Here is a 21,646-nt window from a genome sequence, read left to right as displayed (position 1 = left end):
TTTACAATGCTCTCTGGATACCTGTGTTCAGTAGTTAACAAAGTCCCCTGTGGCCCCATTCTTTTCACAGGACACCTACTTTCCTTCATACCTGATTTCTACTCTCCGATGTGGCCTTGTAGTCTTCTTATACTCCATGTCCCATGGTATTAAAAAGAGGTATTGGCATTCTCCAAGTTCTCAGTGATCACTCAGACCATCCATCCTATAGTTCTTTTGAAGCTCAAGTTGCCTAGTTTGATTTCTCTTTTCCTTACAACAGTCATCTACCTCCTGCTATTTTCATAATTCGTTAATGATTTCTAGACACCAGATCAATCTTTATTTGTTTCCCAATCCAGCTATCATCCTGGTGGACTTCAAGGACCATGCAGTTATCCAGCATTCTGGCCTTCATGTTTCCTGGACCTCCCCCAATTTTACTCACTCTAAAGGCTACACTGTGGAACTTAAACAATACTGAAACTTTACATAGTACCCAAAACTTTAGTTGACAGCTATCACTTCCTGTCCTTCCAACTTTCTTATACCTCCTACATCTGCTTCAACCTAACGTCCCTAGTACCCTGACCCCAGTCCTCAAATCTAGCTTTACTTCCTTTTCTGTTCGGCCTGATCCTTATTGTGTATCCTTTTAGGAACTCCTTCCCTAATACCTGCTTCACTTGGTACAGCTATTCTCAGCTTTTACACCAGGTAAATTTGCACTTACAGGCGGGCACTGCCACTAATCACATTCACCATTTTGGCTGGGCCATATCTCATTTTCTTTCAACAACCACTTTAAGCCTTCACTACTGCCCTCAAGTTTCCTTCTTAACCCTGTCTCTCATTCTTCTGCAGAGACCTTGTCCTACTTCACAGAAAAAAAATGTAGGCTATGAGGCTTGAATTCTTCCCCCTGCCTTTTGCACTCTTCCATAAATCTTTTTATGAGAGAGAATCATTGATTGGCTGCCTCCTGCACACCCCCTTCTGGGGATCAAGCCCACAACCCAGGTATGTGCCCTTGGCCAGAATCGAACCTGGGACCCTTCAGTCCACAGGCCGACGCTCCATCCACTGAGCCAAGCCCGCCAGGGCTAGCCCAGATCTCTTACCTGAGTTCTAGCCCCATGTATCCATCACCTACTGTACATTTCCACCTGAATATTTTTTGTTTATTTGTTTGTTTTTGTTAATCCTCACCTGAGGATATTTTTCCATTATTTTTTAGGGAGAGGGAAAGACAGAGAGAAACATTGATGTGAGAGAAACACATCGATTGGTTGCCTCCTGCATGAGCCCTGACCAGGGCCTGGGCTGGGGTGGAGCCTGCAACCAAGGTATGTGCCCTTGACTGGAATCATACCTGGGACCCTTTGGTCCGCAGGCCATGCTCTATCCACTGAGTCAAATGGGCTAGGGCTCCACCTGAATATCTTACAAGCACTTCATATACATTATGATGAAACATGCTCCCCTTCTGAATTTTGTCATTTAATGGTTCCATTCGCCACTCAACCCAAATCTGGGCATTATCCTACTAGACTATTCTGTCTCCTAACAATCAGATTCCAATTACCATTGATTTTAAACTCTTGAAATTTTTTTAATTTAACTTTCCTCTCCATCCCATGCTAAAGTCACAGTAATCTCTTACTTGGATATTGCAAGCAGCTTCCTGATTCTTTACCTTTGGTCTTATCCTAACCCATTCTTTACATACTTCTTTCAGAATGAGCTTTCAAAAAATTCTGATTTTGCTTTTTAGGACAAGGTCAAGCTCTTCAGCCTGGCATCCAAGCTTCTCCAATACAGACTGCTGACTTTCTCAGTCCCAGCTTTTACTATACTTCCACTGTCATCTGGATAGGCTGAACGCCTCAGTCCTCCAGTAGGCCAGGCTTATTCCTTTGTTCCTATGCAAGGAATGCCTTCCCTTCTCTCTGCCCTTCTAAATGATCTAGTCTCTCTCTTTTTTTTTAAGATTCAGCTTGAGGATCATCTTTACTTTCATGCTTTTCAACACAGTTCCATTTTGCCCATCCCTCTTGTGGGCTACTAGGTATTCTGTACAGAAATCTATTGTACCAAGTAGCTTATATGTCTGTCCCATTAGTCTGAGTTCAAGAATAAGGATATTTGATTCTTCTTTGTATCCTAGTGTTAGCACAGGGTCTGGCATATAATACCCAAATGATAGTTATTGGGTGAGAGTTGGGCTTGGTGTGGAAGTCTGGTGAAGCTGCTACAGACAAACCTCAGCTAACCCTAAAGGAATTTAGCCAGGCCCTGAAACCCTCCATTGGTACAGAAAACATCCTGGATGGGCAGACCTGCACAAGTCACATTCCCAAGAGATAGGCTAGGCCAGTGGTCGGCAAAACGTGGCTTATGAACCACATGCAGCTCTTTGGCCCCTTGAGTGTGGCTCTTCCACAAAATACCACGTGCGGGCGCGCACGTACAGTGCGATTGAAATTTCGTGGCCCATGCACAGAAGTCGGTTTTCGGCCTGGGCGAGTCTTTTTTTTAAAATATATTTTATTGATTTTTTACAGAGAGGAAGGGAGAGGGATAGAGAGTTAGAAACATCAATGAGAGAGAAACATCGATCAGCTGCTTCCTGCACACTCCCCACTGGGGATGTGCCCGCAACGAAGGCACATGCCCTTGACCGGAATCGAACCTGGGACCCTTGAGTCGTGCAGGCCAACGCTCTATCCGCTGAGCCAAACCGGTCAGGGCTGGGCGAGTGTATTTTGAAGAAGTGGGGTAGGTTCACTGAGGTTGACCCCTCAGATTGAGGACGTTTTTAGCAAAGGCCAGTTTAGGAATACCCTAATTAAGTTAATAGCAATGTACCTACCTATGTAGTTTAAGTTTAAAAAATTTGGCTCTCAAAAGGAATTTCAATCATTGTACTGTTGATATTTGCCTCTGTTGACTAATGAGTTTGCCGACCACTGGGCTACACAATGGGATTAGCTAAGCAGAGGTATTGCTGCAGGGTTCTTACTTTTCACTTATCTTTCTTTCTCTTGGATGGCTATAGTTTCATTCCCTGTTTTTTCCTTCTCCCTATGTATGGAGATGACTCAGCCCTGCTTCCCTGCCTCCCCCAATCTTCCCCCAGGCAGGAACCATCGAGGAGAAGATCTTTCAGCGTCAGAGCCACAAGAAGGCCCTGAGTAGTTGTGTGGTGGATGAAGAGCAGGATGTGGAACGACACTTCTCTCTGGGCGAGCTGAAGGAGCTGTTTACCCTGGATGAGGCTAGCCTCAGTGACACACACGATAGGTGGGTGGAGTGCCCTTGTAGCCATTATCTGAATTTTCCTTATAGCTTGGAGATGGGGTGTACAGTGACCACAGCTCTGTCCTCTGCCCCCAGGTTGCGCTGCCGCCGCTGTGTCAACAACCACCAAATCAGGCCACCCCCTGATGGTTCTGACTGCACCTCAGACCTGGCTCAATGGAACCATAGCACTGATAAGCGGGGGCTCAGGGATGAGGTACTCCAGGCTGCCTGGGATGCTGCCTCCACCGCTATCACCTTCGTCTTCCACCAGCGTTCCCATGAAGAGCAGCGGGGCCTCTGCTGATAACTAGTCTTGGTGCAGCTGTTACAAGGGAGGAGACAGGAAGAGGGGCTCCTTGCCCCATAGGCCCCTGCTGGATTTTGTTCTCTGGGAGAAAAATCATCAAGAAGGGCTGCATGATGTTTGCCCAAAATTTATTTTATAAGAAAAACTTTTTTGGTTAAAAAAAAGAAAGGAATAAAGGTATGAAAGGGACTGAGGCCTGGGAGCAGCATGGTGAGCCCAGCATAGAAGAGGCCTGGTAGTGGGCACTCCTATATTTCTCTAAAGCTTGGGTACCTGCTTGAGGTGGGAAAGCAGGAACCCCAGAGCAGGGGGAGGGGGGCTGTCCTCGGTGACTGATGACCACTGTAACCTCCTGGCTCAGGGTTCTCAGGTTGCTGAGTAAGAGGCCCAAAGCCTCTAAACCCAGTTCTGGGAATGCCTTTGCTGGGCCCCACCAAGGCCTCCAGAACCTCAGTGCAAGGGAAGAAGGAAAATAGAGGGGGAAAAGGTGGCAGAAAGAGAAAGACAGAATTGGTTGGGAGTTCTGGGCAGCCCATGCCTCAGCCCTTGCAAGCTGATGATACTGAGCACGGACCTGTGAGGCATGGGGCCCCATCACATGGTGCTGACATAATCTGCGAAAGCCTGGGATGAGTCCCACGAGTCGCTAACCACATGGCAGGTAGCCCGGAGCCGCCGGATAGCTTCTCTGGCTGTGACTGCATCCTGGTCCAGCCAGTTCTGGAAGAGGCGCAGGTGACCAAAGGCTCCACGGCCCCAACGCTCCAGCCGCTTGGCGAACTCCAGAAGCCCATCTGGCTTGATGCAGTTGGAACTGGTAGGGATGAGATGGGTTAGACACCCAGAAAGCAACTAATCTCTGGTCTGTGCTCCTGCAGCTCTATCCTGTGTTTCCTCCCCTCCTCCCATCCCCCAGTATATACCTGATGTCCAGCTGACACAGAGAGGAGGACGAATCCTCTGAGAAAACATCTGCCAAGGCCAGCAGGCCAGCATTTCCTAGGGAGAAGGGGAGAAATGCTGGTAAACACTCAGGATAGGGAATAAGGGTATTCCAGCCTATTTCTGGCTGGGGAGGAGCCCAGCCTTCTGAAGTCTCAGCACACAACTATATTCTAACCGCCCCCCACCCCCCATGCTCCCACTGAGTTTCTAGGTCAAAAGACTGGCTCCTGCCCCACCCCCTTCCCTCTCCATTCCCAGGGCCTTGCCCCCACCCAGGCGATTCCCTGGCAGCCGGAGGCCCTTCAATGTGGAGTTGCCCTTCATAGCAGCAACCATCTCAGGCAGAAATTGGGCCGGGCGCTTCTCAAACAGACGGCAGAAGGAGAAGGTAATCTCTGTCAAGAGAAATTAGAATAAATTCTGATGGCTGCATTAGGATTGGTGCTGCCCCTCCTGCCCCAGTTGGCCTTAGCAAAGGGTGTGAACATTTTATAGAGGCCCAGAAAGAGAAAGGAATTTATCCAAGTCCCCCAATAAGACTAGAACTAAATCAAGATTCAAACCACAGATTAAGCCTAGATATTCACTTAGGAAGGTTCTCTGCATGGGCAAAAGTCTTCATTCACTTTCAAGTCTATGAGGAGAACCTGTTAGCACATTAATCTCTCCACTACCATCATTTCTGTCAGCCACTAAAAGGTAAAAACTTGGGTGAGGCACTTTTTAGAGTAATTTTAGGAGTAATTTTCCATGTGTAGTATAGGAGGAGTGAGTTTGGGATCTTTTAGAAAGAAGGCCAAGCAGGCTCTATAATATTATAGTTGACCTAAGGCCAATATATAAACTGGCTCACTCAGTGAGACAGTGGCAGAGCCACAATAAGCATTCAGGAATGCACAGGTTCTGGATAAAAAACTTACCTTGAAGAGTTAGATTCTGTAGCAAAAAGAGCACCTCGCTCTGACAGTCAGCCAGATTCATGTCGTGGAAGCTCAGTTTCTTCAGGGCTAGGTTGTACTCTGGATGGGGGCATAGGCCATGGGCCTTATTAGCTTTTCCAACAAATAATGCAAGGTTCCGTCTGCCCTCCTTTACCACTCTGGTTCTTACCTTTGAGTGTCTGCAACACAAGCCCAAAATCCTGGGGAGAGGCAAAGGTAGTGCTATCCAGGGACAGCTGCTGCAGAGAACCTGAGGCCTTCAGTACAGAGCAGAGCAGTGGGGCTGACTGGGCTCCTCGTGGAAACCCCATCTCCAGCTGTTCCAGGCAGTTTTCTGGATATGGTAAGAAAAGACTTCAGCTGGCCATCTACTTCACCCGCATAGCAGGTCCTATTCTGACCTTAAGGGATTCACTAAAGTCTTATGTATACTTGTCCATGAGTGCCTATATTATATGCTAGGCACTGTCTTGGGTTCTGGGAATAGAGCAGTACATATGAAATTTAGTCGTTATCTTCATGGAGCTTTTAGTCCAGGAAGACTAGACTAATTGGACAAACAAATACAACAAAGTATGGAGAGTGGTGGCATAGGAGACATACAGGAGTTCAGGGAATACACATACAGCAGGAGGACCTAATTTAGTTTAACAATTGTTCTTGGTTCAGACCCCTTTTCTGGAGTCTGATCTGCCATGGTCACTCCTTATTAGGTTTGTAGTCTGGGCCCTTAAGAATAGCAGGATAAAGGGAATATTCCAGATAAGCCAGGTGGCAGGGCTGAATTTGAGATCTTCCCACCTTCACCCACACAAATGCACCTGCACATTTGTGTAGAGACAGACACACACACAGTGCTTCACCTGGTATCTCTTCATCCCCAATTATGTGGCTAGGGGGCCCTGCATTCCCTGGCACAGCAGGGTTGTCCCTTTGGCTGGGGTGATCAACACGAATAGAGAGGACCCGCAGCAGGGGCAGGGCTCGCACAATGGCACGTGTCAGCTCCAGGATGGGCAGTGGTGAGAACAGGTCACTGAGATGCAGGGCACGGAGGCGGCATCCAGCCTGGCCTGACAGGGCCCGCAGGCTGTCCAGCAGGCGAAAGATGTTAGAGCCCAGGCCTATAGCAGGAAAGAGTCATGTGGGAGTGTCAGTAAGGGTAGCATTCAGAGATAACTCCAAATATTCCTATTAATAACTATAAAATCTTGAACTTTGGGTCAGATTATTTAAAATCACTTGTCTCAACTATGCTATCTTGCTTTTTTCCTCAGGTAACCAGCAAACTGATGTCTACTGTACTGGGTTATGCCTTCAAGCATCAGTCAGGCAGTCATAAAACAAGACAGGATATGGTGAAGCAGCATGTAGCTGCCAGCTGCATGATAGACCTAGACAGCAGCAGAGGTCTCTGGACTTTTTCTGCAAGTCATGGGAAACATCTGAGAACCAAGGAGAATAATCCAACAGGGACCACTTTAAAAATGTATTTGGTGGGAATGGGGCAAAAAAGGATAAACACATCCCACAGAAAGGAGTAGGATCCAGAAGGTTAGAAAAGTTGCTTAATGCCACAAAGCAAATAATTCTGTGGAATCTGCTTGCTTATTTCATTCAACTAAACCAGAACTTGGTAAATAAGGTAGGGTTTTATTTTGTTTTTAAATCTTCACTTGAGGATATTTTGCCATTGATTTTTTAATTTTTTTTTTTTTAGAGAGAGAGAGAGAAAGACAGAAATATTAATGTGAGAGGTAACACATCGATTGGTTGCCTCCTGCACGCGCCCTGACCAGGGCCTGGACTGGGGAGGAGCCTGCAACTGAGGTACATGCCCTAGACCTGAGTCGAACCTGGGATCCTTCAGACTGCAAGCTGATGCTCTATCCACAGAGCCAAACCGGCTAGGGCAATAAGGTAGGGGTTTTTTGCTAAGACAGTAGTGAGCAACAGATCTTGTTCCTGCCTCTATAGCCTGATAACAAAAAACATGATGGGAACTGGGTAAGTAGAGTACTGTGGAAGTACAAAGGATGCGTACATAAGACCCAGTTCAGCTTACATCAATAAAGGTTTCCAGCTGAGTCCTAAAAAACAAAGGAGCTTGCTTGGTCGGTGTAGCTCAGTGGTTGAGCATCAACCCATGAATCAAAAGGTCACTGGTTTGATTTCCAATCGGCAAATGCCTGGGTTCTGAGCTTGACCCCCAGTAGGGAGCATGCAGGAGACAGCCCATTGATGTTTCTATAAACATCTCAAAAATTTTTTAAAAAACATTCTTTTCAATAAACATAAAGGAGATAGACTAAATGGAGGGAGAAGAGTTATAGTGGCACAGAGAACCTGGTATATATAAGGCCTGAAGAAGAGTGGCAGGTTCTAAGAACTGAAAAATCAAAGTGGCTGGTGTATGGGGGTAAAATGTTCAAGATAGAGGTAAGCAGCGGTGAAAACAAGATGACCCTGTAAGCAAAATTAAGATATATGGTGACAGGAAACCACTGAAGGGTTTTTAAATTAAAAAATGATTTAAGTTTTTGAGAAAAAAATGCTTGGACTTCAGCATAGACAGTGGATTGCATGGTGAGTATGGACTCAGGAGGAACTGCTGAAGTGATGAATCCAGGTGAGAAGCAATAACACTCTGAATTAAGGATGTGGAGAGGAATAAATGGATTTGAGAAATAAGACTGTAAAGATAGGACCTGGTAACCAAATATATTTGGAGTAAGAAATAATCCGGGTTTCTTTTTCAACAACTGAGTCAACCGTGATGTCCATTAAGAGAAGGGGCATCATAGAGGGAAGAAGATACATTCAGGTTGGGGAGCTTGTGGTTTATGAAATGATATCTAGTAATCAATTGGATGAATATGTCTGGAGCTTAAAAGAAAGATCTGAACTAATGTTAGAACAGGGGCGGTCTTAACACCTTTCGTACCACACAGAAATCTCTAAGACATACGCCAGGGACTGCACGTTTTTGAGCAAACTGCACGTTATTTAAATCATAACTACAGATCATAATGCACTTTAGGTGTTGTTTTTCAGTAATTGTAACATTTTTACAAAAACAAAGTTCCTGGTACTTTTTTAACGTATGGTACTGCGTAAAACATTTTCTAAAAGCGCCAGGAACTTGAAGACGAAGACTATTCGAATGACCAAAATAAAATGTAACTGCAATGTTTTATGGGTTCGTCCAATTATGTAGTTTTTTGTAGACTGGCTTGCACGGTTTCCACCAATGAGATCGCTTCATTCGATGTGGACAAGACAGTGTGTTGACATCTAAGGTCCATAACAGATGGCGCGCAAAACACGAGAAAGCTCGTGAGCGGTACGAAAGGTGTTAAGCATAGTTGGCCTTTGAAATCAAGGGAATGGACAGAATTGTCCAGGAAGTGTGTAAAGTGGGAAAGCTCTGACCATTAGGAAAGAGAGAAACATCCAGAGAAAAGGGTTTTGAGGAAGTGGGAATGGGAATATTTCATGAGGAACACTGCTTAATGGCAAATGCTGCCAAGAACTAATGTGAGGACTGAAAGGTATATATTGAATTTAGCAACAAAGGAAGACCTTGCTGACAGATCTTTGATGTATCGTGGGTATGCAAGCAAGACTGGATGGGCTGTGAGAGGAAACAGGTGACTCGAGGTTGTGAAGGGCAAGAGAAAATAGGTCTAGTTAATATGGGATAGAGACGTGGTGGTAGATTTTGGTAAATACCCAACTGAATGTTTAAATGGTGGGGGAGGGACAGTGGAGAGAAGGGAGGCAACATTAAGTAGTGGTTTAAAAGCATGGGCTCTGGAGCCAGGTTGGTGTGGGTTTCAATCCTGGCTCTATAATGTACTACCTGGGTATCCTGGGCAAGTTACTTAACCTCACAGGGTTGTTGTAAGGATTAAATTAACATAATGGGAATACTTAAAGTATGCTTGGCACATATAAGCAGTATATGAAAGCAAGCTTTAGACAGGATGGTTCTCTCTTCCACTGTAGTGGAGGAGAGTTTGTAGGCTGGCTAATAAATTGAAGGGGTTTATGTGTGGTGGTGTCTGTTTTATCTGAAGTAGGAGGTAAGGTCACCTACTAGTAAGAAAGGAAGGGCGGTAAAGGTTTGGAAGTGGCAGAATGGGAGCTGATGTAAACACAGGATTTATCTAAGGTTGATAACTACAGTAGCACCAATATACATAGTTGTATGATTTTCTCTAGCGATGCTCGGCAAACTAGGCAAATTGCTAAATTTAGCCAGAATTAACTTTGCCTAGCTGGGCACAACCAGGTAGGAAAGAATTGCTTTGCAGGTTGCTGGTCTGATAAAATGCCCCACACCTCTGCCCTGGCTGGTGTGTCTAGGTGGTTAGACTGCCTGCACACAGAAAGGTTGCAGGTTCAAATTGTGGTCAAGGAAACGTACCTGATTTGTGGGTTACCTCCCCTTCCCACTAACCACCCCCCCTGGGTTGCAGGCAGGATGCAACCGGTTGATGTGTATCTCACCTCAATATCTGCCCCTCCACTCTCTGAAAAAATATCTTTGAGTGAGGATTTAAAAAAGAAAAAAGTCCCACGCTTCTTTGTCTGTACAGCTGCTTTTATATGCCTAATGGGATCCAGCTTCAGTCCTGGCTGGGTTTGCATACATTATTCCTACTGGCCCTTGACCTACCATATCTAAAATGTACTCATTTTTCAGGTTCTCATTGCCCCTCAGGAGCCCTTCCAACTACTAAGCATGCCTGCAGACCCCATGTTCTTCCCTAACACCAACAGCCTGCCACGCTATATGCCTTCTACCTCCCTGTGAGGCAGGCAGGACCACATACCCCAGGTATTCCTCCATAGGATTGGGTATACATGTGCTGCTGGAAGACCCAAACCCTGGCCTTCTGGGGCACTCACCATTATAGGATAGTGTGAGGCTTTCCAGAGACACCCAGGAGCTCAGCAGGTGGCACAGTGTCAGAGCTGCCTCTGTTGAGAGTGGGACTGTGAAGAGCTCCAAGGTGGAAATGCTGCGGAATCGTTGGGAGGCCTCCAGCACTGGAAGCCCCAGGCAGCTGGGATCTGACCCATCCAAAGCTCCACAAGCCACTTCCCCAATCTCCATCTCTTCCCCATCTTCCTTCTCACCAGCCACAATGAAAACAAAGTCATACAGGTCTTCAGACTCTGCACCAGACCCCTGACGAGTGCGAGCACCCCTTTTCCCTGTGGCTCGCTTAAAACGCTTTAAGGGCTTAGGCTGTGGGGTTGAGCTAGCTGGAGCCCTTTTGGATGCGGATGTGGAAGAAGAAGGAGAGGCAGAGGAGGTGGCTGGAGCAGAGGGTGGCTGCTTGGTGCCAGGAGCCTCATTGGAGGTGGCTGGAGGGTGCAGCTCCCTCTTACGGTCTATCCCACCTGCTCTCAGGCTCTCCTGTGTGCTCCGGCGTGTAACCCGAGTGGTGGGTGGGGCTCTGGCCATCTGCTTGGCTTCACTCTTCCGACGGGAAGCCATCAGGGCTGCAGCGCATCGCTCAGCAGCATCCCTGCGAGGCCTGCGTGAGCCCAGCAGGAGGGAGCTTTCATCTCGGGATGGGGCCCGGCCTCGGGAGGCCTCTCCACAGAGGCGACAGGGAGGGCCACCAGGGCCTGGCTGCCAGAAGCCAGCACTCATGGTGAGGATAAGGATGAAAAGGGCTGACTCAGGCACAGGCCAGGAGTATAGTGACACCTGGTTGACAGCCCCATGGTGAATAAGCTGATGCAACAGCTGTCGAAGTGATTGCTGAGCAGCCACATCAGAGAATAGCAGGTGGCGAAACTTGAGGGTGTGCAGGGAACTGGCCAGGGTCTCCAGAACCCTGCGGTTTGGCTCAGCCACCAGCTCAGTTGCACCCTGCAGCATGTTGCAGATGGTGAGCTGCCGGACATGGCGGGAGCTATGCAGAAGCGGTGAGAAGCGCTGGTCACAAAGACGCCTGTCAGAAGACACATCAATGGTTCCACGTAGAACATGGGAAAAAAAGGCCTCCATAAACTTGGCTCGCCAACACGTCACGCTCTGAAAGCAGAGAACATGCCAGACAGCTGTGATACTAAGAGTGCTACCCATGGAACCATCATCATACTAGCTTCCTCCTAGCTATTTATTGAGCCAGGCAACATTCTAAGTAATTTATACAAATTCATTTAATCCTCACATCTCTGGGGCATGTATTACTACTATAAGCCTCATTTTACAGGTTAAAAAGAAAAAGGCACAAAGGTTATTGACTGATTACACAGGGAAGTGGCAGAATCAAGATTTGAGTCCAGGTCCTGGCAGGATAGCTCAGTTGGTGAGAGCATCATCCTGATACACCAAGGTTATGGGTTCAATCCCCGGTCAGGGCACATACAAACATTAACCAATGAGTGCACAAATTAGTGGAACAATAAATTGATGTTTCTCTCTCAAACACCCAGTAAGAACGTTTTTAACAACGCAAAGATTTGAGCCCAGGAAATTTGGTTCCAGAGACCACTTTGCTAAAGTGCTTCACAAGTGAAAGTCACTCAATCCTGTAAATTCCCCCATGTTTGTTTCTAGAATTTGATCCCAACTTACCATTCTTAAAATTACCCACCTTTGTTCAGTAACCTTATCACCTCACACCTGACTTTATTAGCTTCCTGACTGCTCTGTTCCCCTTCCCCCATTCCAAACTTTCACAAGTCCACTGGACTTATCTTTGTAAAATACCTGATTACATTATTCTGCTTTATTTTCTTTTTTGTACATTATCTGTTATAAAATCCCCAATGTCTTCCCACTATCCAGGGTTAATTTGAAGATCCCCACTTTGTCAGGAAAAGCCCTCCACAATATAACCTCTGCCTACCTCAGAAGTTTATTTCCCGCACATCTTAACTCCATGAATACTTTGCTCTGGCCAAACTTGATTACCTCACTGACCCAATCTGCTTTCTATGACCTTTCCTACATTTGCCCAAAATGCTTCCCATTGCCAAACCAAATAGGTTTCCTGAAAGGATCCACTAACCTTTCACACAGAGTTTGTCTCTCTGTATGCCCCCTTCACCATCCTGCCTCTTTTGTTGGGACTACTCAGTTCTTAGACTTTGGTAGTCATGCCTTATGGTGTTGAGTCTCTGCCTATGTACATCTTATCCCAGACATATTAGAAATTCCTGGAGAGCAGGAACCAAATCTTAAATTTGTTTTCTCCAAGGCAATAGTTGTTTGCTTTGATGGATATGAGACTTCATCAGGCTATTCTGATACATTTGGAAGAACTTAAGTACAAGTGATTTTGAACCTTAGTTGCACGTCAGCATTTACTCTGGGACTTCTTCGCCCAAAACTCATACACTCTGTACCTGGACTTAAAGATTCTATGTTACATCTGATAATAAGGTCTGCATCTGTTTGTTTTTAAGCCTCCCCTAATGATTTTGATCTCAGAGGTTAGGAATTACTGCTATCTACCCCAAAAGGACACAGACTTCCCTAAGTTGCCATTCTCTCCTAAGGTGCATAGAAAGTTGGCTGACCTTGATACAGGTGCCAGCTCTGCTACTATACTCTGGACCTTTCTGAACTTCTCTTCATCTGTAAAACCTGCTTCACAGGTTTGTTGTGAAGATCAAATGAGGCAATGAAAGTTAAAGTACTTTGTAAACTGTAAAATACAAAATGTAACTTCTGCTGCTGATAATTAGCCAAGATGGGGCAATGTGAAATGGACTTGATGGAGGCAGAGCCTGCTAAGCAGGGTACTAACTCAGCCTGAAGCAAAGGTAATGGGGGCCTGAGTGTTTCCCATGATTAAAAGACACATTGGTACTTACCCGACCTCTATGCATTCCCTCATACCAGAGTGACCCCAATCTATATCTGAGATTCTCGGCAGGAACTGGGCCCCTATTATTCTGAGGCAAAGTGTCATTCCCTTTACCCTCACTATTCCCCAAGCTTGCCTGCTGGAATATTAATTAGGAATGACTTCTTCATGTTTGAGGTAACTGCATGGTAACAGAGGACCTCTCTCACCAGTAGCAGTTGGGGGTGTTAGGGAACAGAAAAAAATACCTGGCAACCAAATCTCTACTTAGCAAAAGGGTTATTCCTGAATATAAATCCTACCTCACTCTAGCACTTTTCCTACACCTTCACTGGCGACACTCACATCCTTGAAAAACATTGGTAATACTAGCAAGGCTCCAACTTCAAAAATGAGAAGGTTGGATGGTTATTATAGATCTGGGCCTAAAATATGGACAAAGATGTGAACCAAGATATTGTGGCTGTTTCCGACCATGAGGTATGTGAAATATGTAGTTTAGATAACTATATACTGGGCTTTTTCAGACATTTTATTGGTTGATGAAGAGAGTATTGGTTCCATGAGAAATGAAACACTTCAAACTCTATATCATGTGAGAGCAGCATGATATAGTGATTAGGAGCATGTGCTCCTGAGCCAGACTGCCTCAACTTGAATGCTGGGGTCTTCTGTTCACAAACTAACCTTAGGCTAGTCACTGCACCTTCTTCTGCCTCAGTTTTATCATTTGCAAAGTGAAGAAGATATACTTACATCATAAAGTTGTGAGGATTAAATGGGTAATAGTTAGTTATGACAACTATCTCAGTGGCTTTTAGTCTCATGAATTAATGCATGAGCAGACAGCAGTTTTCACTGCATTTTATTCCATCACTAATTTTTAAAATCTATGCTAAAATTTCAAAAATGAAAAATACCTGAGAAATCTAGTCCAAGCCACTCATTTTATGAACCTGTGTAACTCAATGAAAACTGATTTAAATACTTTCATTTTAGCCCTAACCGGTGTGGCTCAGTGGATAGAGCATCGGCCTGCGGACTGAAGGGTCCCGGGTTCGATTCCGATCAAGGGCATGTACCTGGGGTACGGGCACATCCCCAGTAGGGGGCGTGCAGGAGGCAGCTGATCGATGTTTCTCTCTCATCGATGTTTCTAACTATCCCTCTCCCTTCCTCTCTGTAAAAAATCAATAAAATATATTTTTTTAAAAAATAAATACTTTCATTTTAGCCCTAGCCAGTTTGGCTTAGTGGATAGAGCGTCATCCTGAGGACTGAAGGGTCCCAGGTTAGATTCCGGTTAAGGGCACATGCCCAGATTGTGGGCTCAATCCCCAGTAGGGGGCATGGAGGCGGAAGCCAATTAATGATTCCCTCTCATCATTGATGTTACTATTTCTCTCCCCCTTCCTCTCTGAAATCAATTTAAAAAATTTATATATATATTTTTTCATTTTAGTGACAGCAGGGGAAATAAAGCATCACCAAAGAGGTGAAATGATATTTGCCCCCAACATAATCCTTGGCCTATGCACAATGGGCTGGCAGCTCAGACATTAGGGGGAGGGGGAGGAGAAAAGGGGGAGGGAAGAAGAAGTGTGTGTACAAGCTAGGAAGGGCAAAATGTTTTCTTGTACTAAACTATTGCCACTGTTGCCTTTCTGATAATAGAAATTTTTTTGTGTGGAATTATAAAACAAAAAATCATGTGCAGCCTGGCTGGGGTATCTCAGTGGTTGAGGACAGACCTATGAACCAGGAAGTTGAGGTTTGATTTCCCATAGGGGCACATGCCCAGGTTGCGGGCTCAGTAGGGGACATGCAGTGTACAGCCAATCGTGATTTTTTTCTCATCATTGATGTGTCTCTCCCTCTCCCTTCCTCTCTGTATTCAATAAAAATAAAAAGTCATGTGTAAACCAACTCCATGAAGTGTACATATAGTATGTGAATAACTTTAGATACCTGTTTTTATAACATTGAGACAATTCAGAAGTTTCAAAGGCTTTTTTTAAACATTATAGCACCATTTCATTAAACATTTTTACCACCATGTATTTAAATACTTTTAGAATATGACTTTATTAATATTTTGAAAATATGGATGTACTATCCTATATAATAAAACCCTAATATGCAAATCCACTGAAAGGAGGAACAACTGGTCACCATGATGTGCACTGACCACCAGGGGGCAGATGCTCAACGCAGGAGCTGCCCCCTGGTGGTCAGTGTGCTCCCACAGGGAGCCTGGCTGGCGAGCACAGCAGCGGTAATGGGAGCCTCTGCCACCTTCGCGGCAGTGCTAAGGACCCCTCAGGGGATGTCCGATTGCTGGCTTAGGCCAACTCCCTGCCGGCAGTTGGACATCCCCCAAGGCGTCCTGGACTGCGAGAGGACGCAGACCGGGCTGAGGGACAGCCCCCGCACCCCCTTGCCACCTCCCCAGTGCACAAATGCCATGCACCAGACCTCTAGTGTTTAATAATTCTCATATTATTGAGTATTTAAATTGTTTCTAGCTTTTTTATATTAAACTTTGCTGTAATGAACATCTGGAAATAAATTTTCATGAGTATCTCAATTTTTATATACTACAAATTCTAAGCAGAATTTCCAAAGAATTTGAATATTTTGAAGACTCTTGACAATTATCACCAGATTGCCCACCAAGAAAGTTGTTAACATTTCTGCTCCCACCAATAGCATATTAAAATGCAAGTTTTACCCACCCCCAGAATTACCTTTTAAAACAAAACCAAATCAAAACAGGATTTTACAATATAAGAAGTACAATTTTACTTTCTCATTTTTTATTATTGAGACTGAACATTTTTCACTTTATTGGAGATTTTTATATATTTTGTGATTTATCCAAATCTTTACTCATTTTATTCCACTGAGGCTTTTGTCTTATTCTCTGTATCCCTTTGATTTGCAAATGTTGTTGCAACCATTCTTTCCCAGTTTAGGTATCTTTTAAATTGTATTCATAGTTTTGGCATTTTATATGGTCAAATATGTCCATATTTTCTTATTTGACCCTATCCACTTAATAATTAGCACTCTGTAGCACCATTAACTTTTATTCTTTTTTAGTTGTTTTGTGTTTTTATTTTTTACAATTTAATCTTTAATCCATATAGAAATTATTTTTGTGTATTGTAAATTGAGACTATTTTTTCCGAATGGTTAATCAATTACTAGAGAATCATTTATTGAATAATCCTTCATTTCCATTCTGCTTTGTCTCCAGAATATCTATAGTACTCTACAGATCTCTTAATACACACACACTAGTACTACAGTTAGAAATTCTATTGCTTTATAAGCTGTCAGGGGCTATGTCTAATTTGCTCACCACTGTATTGCTAGAACCTAGCACAGTGCCTGGAACTGAGCAGGCATTCAATAAGTGTTTTCAAATCATGAGTGAAGTGACAGTTACTGTCATGCAAAAGTGGGAAGCAGAAGACACCCTCTGGAATAAATGAATATGCTCCAAGTCAGGACCCCTGTCTAGGTGATTGTTAGATCACCAAGCCTGGGGATTCCTAAATTTCTGAAATGTTTTGAGACAAAAAAAACCCCACAATTTAACAAATAGACATTCTTTTTCAGGAAGCTCAAGCTAATGTTGGGGGGAAAAGCTTTCCCCAAGAGAAAGATATCACAATCTCCATCACTGGCTAGTCAACCACACTGCTTGGGAAACATGGAACAAAGTGAATCTCATGTTTCTTGAAAGGTTGCATGAAGCCGTTACTATTTTCTAATATTTTTGCATACAATTCTCTCCCTAATAAGGGCTAATTCCTGTACATAGTGCCTGAGGATTTTGTTAGGCCGTAGTGTCATCACACTGAACTCCAAGGGTTGTGTCCAAATCTGAAAGTGAAAAAGCTGAAGGACATAGAACTGAATATTACTGAACCTAGTGCATCCCAGAAATGCAATCTCCAGTTCCGGATAAGAGCTTGTTTCCTTGTCATTTGGCCTCATTCACCATATAAGTCCCAGTTCAAACACTCTTTACTAGAAAAGATTTTTTTGTTCTCCTTCCCCACAGCCTCCTTGCTACTCTCTATCACACCACTTACCCTACCACACATGATGTATTTCCCCACTAAACTGATAATTCCTGAAGATTAGGAATTGTGTATGTATTTCCAATATCTAGCCTATGACCTGGTATGTGGTAAGTTTTAGTAAATGTTTATTGAACTCAATCTGTCCTGTCACCTAATTATAGAGTAAAAAATAAAGTTCTGCTTAAATGAGATCTCCAATGAGTTATACCTGAACCAATGAATAACAGAATCTCAGGGTTAAAAGGAACCCTAAAACTCATCTTGTTCAAACTTTTACCATGTTGAATTTCCTCTACAATATCCTTGTGTCAAGTAGTTATCTAGGATCTATTTGAACACTTAGAGATGGAAAGCTTCTTACCACTGGAATTTGCATGTTTCATCACCAATAAGCTCAAAGTTTAAAACTTCTACACTCAGTTTAGCAAACATTTATCCTCCTTTAGCTTCCAAACAGAACAAGTAAATTAATCCCTCTTTCATGAGACAACCATTCAAATATTTCAAAAGAGTTCATTTCCCCAAGTCTTCTCTTTTTTCAGGAAAAACATCTCCAGTCTTCCATATGTGACTCACGTGATGTGGCTTTGACTTCTTTCTCCATACTCCAGGAGTAGCCTGACTACTGCAGAGCCAGGCAGGTCTACTATCCCCCTTGTCCTTCGGCCTATATTATAGTTACATTAGTTCACATAGCTCAGGGTAGTCTCTATATGAGTGGCTTTAGCACACTGTTGACTAAAACCCCTTAATTTTTTTATACAAGCCAGGCCCCTCCATCTCCTACCCTGAGATCACCCAATTGGAATTTTTTTAGACTCAAAGAGTTGGCCCTAGCTGGTTTGGTTCAGTGAATAGAGCATCGGTGTGCAGACTGAAGGGTCCCAGGTTCGATTCTGGTCAAGGGTACATGCCCAGGGTTGTGGCTTGATGCCCAGTAGGGGGTGTGCAGGAGGCAGCCAATCAATGATTCTCATCATTGATGTTTCTATCTCTCCCGTCCTCTCTGAAATCAATAAAAATAAAAAGAGTTGGATTATCATGTTAAATTTTATCTTGTTAAGTCTGACCACTGCTCCAGGTCTATTAAGACCTCTGTGAATCGGGGTTCTGCCATCATTGTGATCACGACCTTTCTCTGTTTTGTGTCACCTGTAAACACGGTGAGCAAGCAAGTCAGTGACAAAGGCCAAATGGTGAGGGATCTTATGATAAGCCATCAGAGCTCTCCTTCCACATTCAATCCATTCCTCCCTGCACTTTACCCATACACAACTTATGTTTGTGTACTGCTCCTGCTTTCACTGTGCAAAGTCAGGCCAGAGTTCTACCTGATGTCTTAACTTACTTCCAGACCGGAAGGCCTTGTCTTCATCAGTTCATCCCATAGTCGGCGCCAGATGGCCTGAGTGGAGAGGCCTGTAGGGAGAAACATCACATTTACTTGGCTGCTCCTTGGCCACCATGAGTGAAGTTTATCAGCCTTTTAATGTCCTTCTCTGGATTCACAAGAGCAACTGGCTCTAAAGACAAACTGCCTTGGTTTAAATATCAGCAAACCACACTCTAGCTGTGTGACCTTGGGCAAGTTACTTAATTTTTCTGTTCCTTAGTTTCCTTATCTGTAAAATGTAGTTAATAATAACTATTTCACAGAACTGTTGAAAAGTTTTAATAAGTTTCTTCAGGTAGAGTGCCAAGTACAGTGCTTGGCACATCAGGGTTAATTAGATAAATGTTAGTTCTTAACAGATGTGTCCAATGCGAGGCTTGGGAGGCAACTTGGTGAAAAAGAAAAACAAAGATTCAGAAGATTTGGGTTCTCGCCTGGCTTTGCTATTAATTGTGGTGTGACTGCGGTCTCATTTTTATTAGTATACCAGGAGTCACACACTTGTTTTGTTTTATAGGGCACTGAGGAATCAGATAAGGAAGTAGGTGTGAGGGTACTTTTTGAAAATCCTGAAGTTTTACACAGAATCAGGTGTAATATTTACCTGAAGAACATTATGGTGTCTTGCTTACAATCATTCACTGAGAAAGAGAGAGAAAGACACTCACCTTTCTTGAGGGCAGTTTCCTCAATCCTCTCCAAGTAATATATATTGAGCAGAGGTAAGATGCTTTGAAGTATTGGGCCTGGGAGGGCTACAAAAACCAAAACACAAAATTTACTTTTTTTCTGCCAGGATTCTAAGCATTATTTATCCTATTGAGGGGAAAAAAGAAGAAAAAGAAGAAAAGCAAACTTCTCTTTTAACAAATGGAACCTGTAGACACGAACCTAAACATAATTCAAATTCCGGTCCACTTATCTTTAGCCACTTAGTTGGCAGCTAGAATTCCATGGCCCTACACATTTACAAGGGTGAGATAATCCCACAAAGCAAGCTAGTATGCTCATTTAGGAGCTGGTCAGTTTGCTTCTGTCCAAGCATAATGAATGATCCTACATTTAAAAAGTCCTGTTGAATATGTGTGATTAAATAAGTCCTTCATAATCTGGGTCCTACAAACTTCTCCAGCTCCCTGCTTTGTCTCCTACACTTCAGCCACACTAAACTGCTTTTTTCATTTATCTAAGCTGTTACCCTGCTTTCTGCCTCTGTACATGAGATTCACTTTCTTAAGCTGTTCTCCCCATCAGGAATATCCTTGTCACTTTCTGAAAAACAACTACTCATCTTTTAAGTATCACATGCACTTTATTAAGCCTTTCCTGAATTCCCTTCCCATTCTTCCAGGTTAGCTACTTCCATTCTTTGGGCACCCCCTATGTCCAAAACTAGTACTTTCCTAAGAAGAATAGAAATAGTTAGGCTCTAGTCTATACTCAAAACTCACTATATCTTTTATTCATTTATTTTTAATATATTTTATTGATTTTTTACAGAGAGGAAGGGAGAGGGATAGAGAGTTAGAAACATCGATCAGCTGCCTCCTGCACACCCCTTCCTGGGGATGTGCCTGCAACCAAAGTACATGCCCTTGACTGGAATCGAACCTGGGACCTTTGAATCGGCAGGCCGACGCTCTATCCACTGAGCCAAACTGGTCAGGGCAAAATTCAGTATATCTTAAAATCAAAACTTGCTTGCTGACTTCCCTAGATCTGAGGGGCATTACAATATTATGGCTAAACAGTTTGATCTCTAAAGTTGCACAAAACTGGATAAAATCCTGATTGTACCACTTAATTATGAATGCATGGGCAAATTAATGTCTTTAAACCTAAATTTCCTCAATTTTAAAAGAGATAGTAACTACCTCATAACATTGTTGTGAAAATTAATAATCATGCTTGTAATCTTTTTAAGGCCATGCTGGCCATGATAAGCTCACTAAATGTTGGTGATTACTATTCTTATTCTGTCAATAGCATCTCTGTCCAGCCAAGAATAAGTTTAAGAATTTGGAGTATACCATAATTAATGAAAATCTTTAAAAACTTCCATTCTAGTATCTCTTTTTATATTTATTTGTAGAATGACTGAATCTTGCTATTCAAGAATATAGTACAATTCTTTGTATAGAGTAGGTACTCAAAGTACTTGCCTGAATAAAAGCACTAATTCCCTATGCTGTAACACTAATGGAGGCTCTCTACTGCAAGTCAACCCATACATTGGCATTCAAGGTATAACATGCCTGTTTTACTTATGTTTCCTCATTGTATCCTTTCCTGCTACCTCTACTCACTTTCTCCAGAAAGTAAAATCAGCCCGCCTCCTCCAGGAAGCCTTTCCTGGTTGTCAGGCCGCACTGAGACCTCCCTCCCAAACAGCGCTGCTCCGCAGGCCTCTTCCTCGGCTCCTCCAAGAGGCCTAAGACCCAGCTTTTCCTGCGACTTTACCTGGAGCCGGCCATGGAGCTGTTCCTCCTCTCCCTCCAATCTACCCCGGGTTAGCCACCCGCTCTCCTGTAGATGATCCACACGCCCCTCTCCCCTTCTCCATTCCTAAGCCGGGCTCTTCCCTGCTTCTCTCCGGCCCACACCTTGAATGCTTCCTCTTCTCAACGCGGGGCCCACACCGAGTCCTCTTTCCTCTTGGCCTTTCCTGCCCTAGAAGCTCCCGGCTGAGCAGCCAGATCCCTGCCTTCTTCCACCTGCCCCAGGGCTTCTCTGCGCCCCTTTCCTCCTGTCCCTGTGGTCGGCCTGGCCCTTCTCTTAGCTCCTGGCAGAGGCTCCCCACCCCCTCCCCCACTGGGCCTGAGGCATTCACACCCCTCCCCACCCTC

At 44.1% G+C, this 21,646-nt stretch overlaps 2 protein-coding genes across 3 annotated transcripts in view; one reads left to right on the top strand and one right to left on the bottom strand.

Moving 5' to 3' along the window:
• Positions 1–3,604, top strand: part of RAD54L (RAD54-like (S. cerevisiae)) — a 43,424-nt gene extending 39,820 nt beyond the window's left edge. The window contains exons 17-18 of the mRNA XM_006757978.2: positions 3,119–3,282; positions 3,376–3,604. Coding sequence (XP_006758041.1) covers positions 3,119–3,282; positions 3,376–3,586 — 375 coding nt within the window. The 3' untranslated portion in view covers positions 3,587–3,604. The remainder of the gene's footprint in view (positions 1–3,118; positions 3,283–3,375) is intronic.
• A 96-nt stretch (positions 3,605–3,700) lies between these two features.
• The window catches only part of LRRC41 (leucine rich repeat containing 41), a 20,235-nt gene continuing 2,289 nt past the window's right edge, over positions 3,701–21,646 (bottom strand). The window contains exons 2-10 of one of the 2 annotated variants that reach the window (XM_006757979.1): positions 19,469–19,555; positions 18,756–18,826; positions 10,390–11,530; positions 6,339–6,599; positions 5,645–5,809; positions 5,455–5,553; positions 4,807–4,929; positions 4,513–4,588; positions 3,701–4,403 (exon numbers count right to left, since the gene is read on the bottom strand). In XM_006757979.1, coding sequence (XP_006758042.1) covers positions 4,184–4,403; positions 4,513–4,588; positions 4,807–4,929; positions 5,455–5,553; positions 5,645–5,809; positions 6,339–6,599; positions 10,390–11,530; positions 18,756–18,826; positions 19,469–19,555 — 2,243 coding nt within the window. In that variant the 3' untranslated portion in view covers positions 3,701–4,183. The remainder of the gene's footprint in view (positions 4,404–4,512; positions 4,589–4,806; positions 4,930–5,454; positions 5,554–5,644; positions 5,810–6,338; positions 6,600–10,389; positions 11,531–18,755; positions 18,827–19,468; positions 19,556–21,646) is intronic. The other variant, XM_015560187.1, reaches the window with a different exon arrangement.

The sequence above is a fragment of the Myotis davidii genome, unplaced genomic scaffold (assembly GCF_000327345.1).
Source record: "Myotis davidii unplaced genomic scaffold, ASM32734v1 scaffold1815, whole genome shotgun sequence".
NCBI classification, from domain to species: domain Eukaryota; kingdom Metazoa; phylum Chordata; class Mammalia; order Chiroptera; family Vespertilionidae; genus Myotis; species Myotis davidii.
The sequence above is the reverse complement of the archived record's forward strand: the minus strand, read 5'-3'. Positions and strand labels throughout refer to the sequence as shown.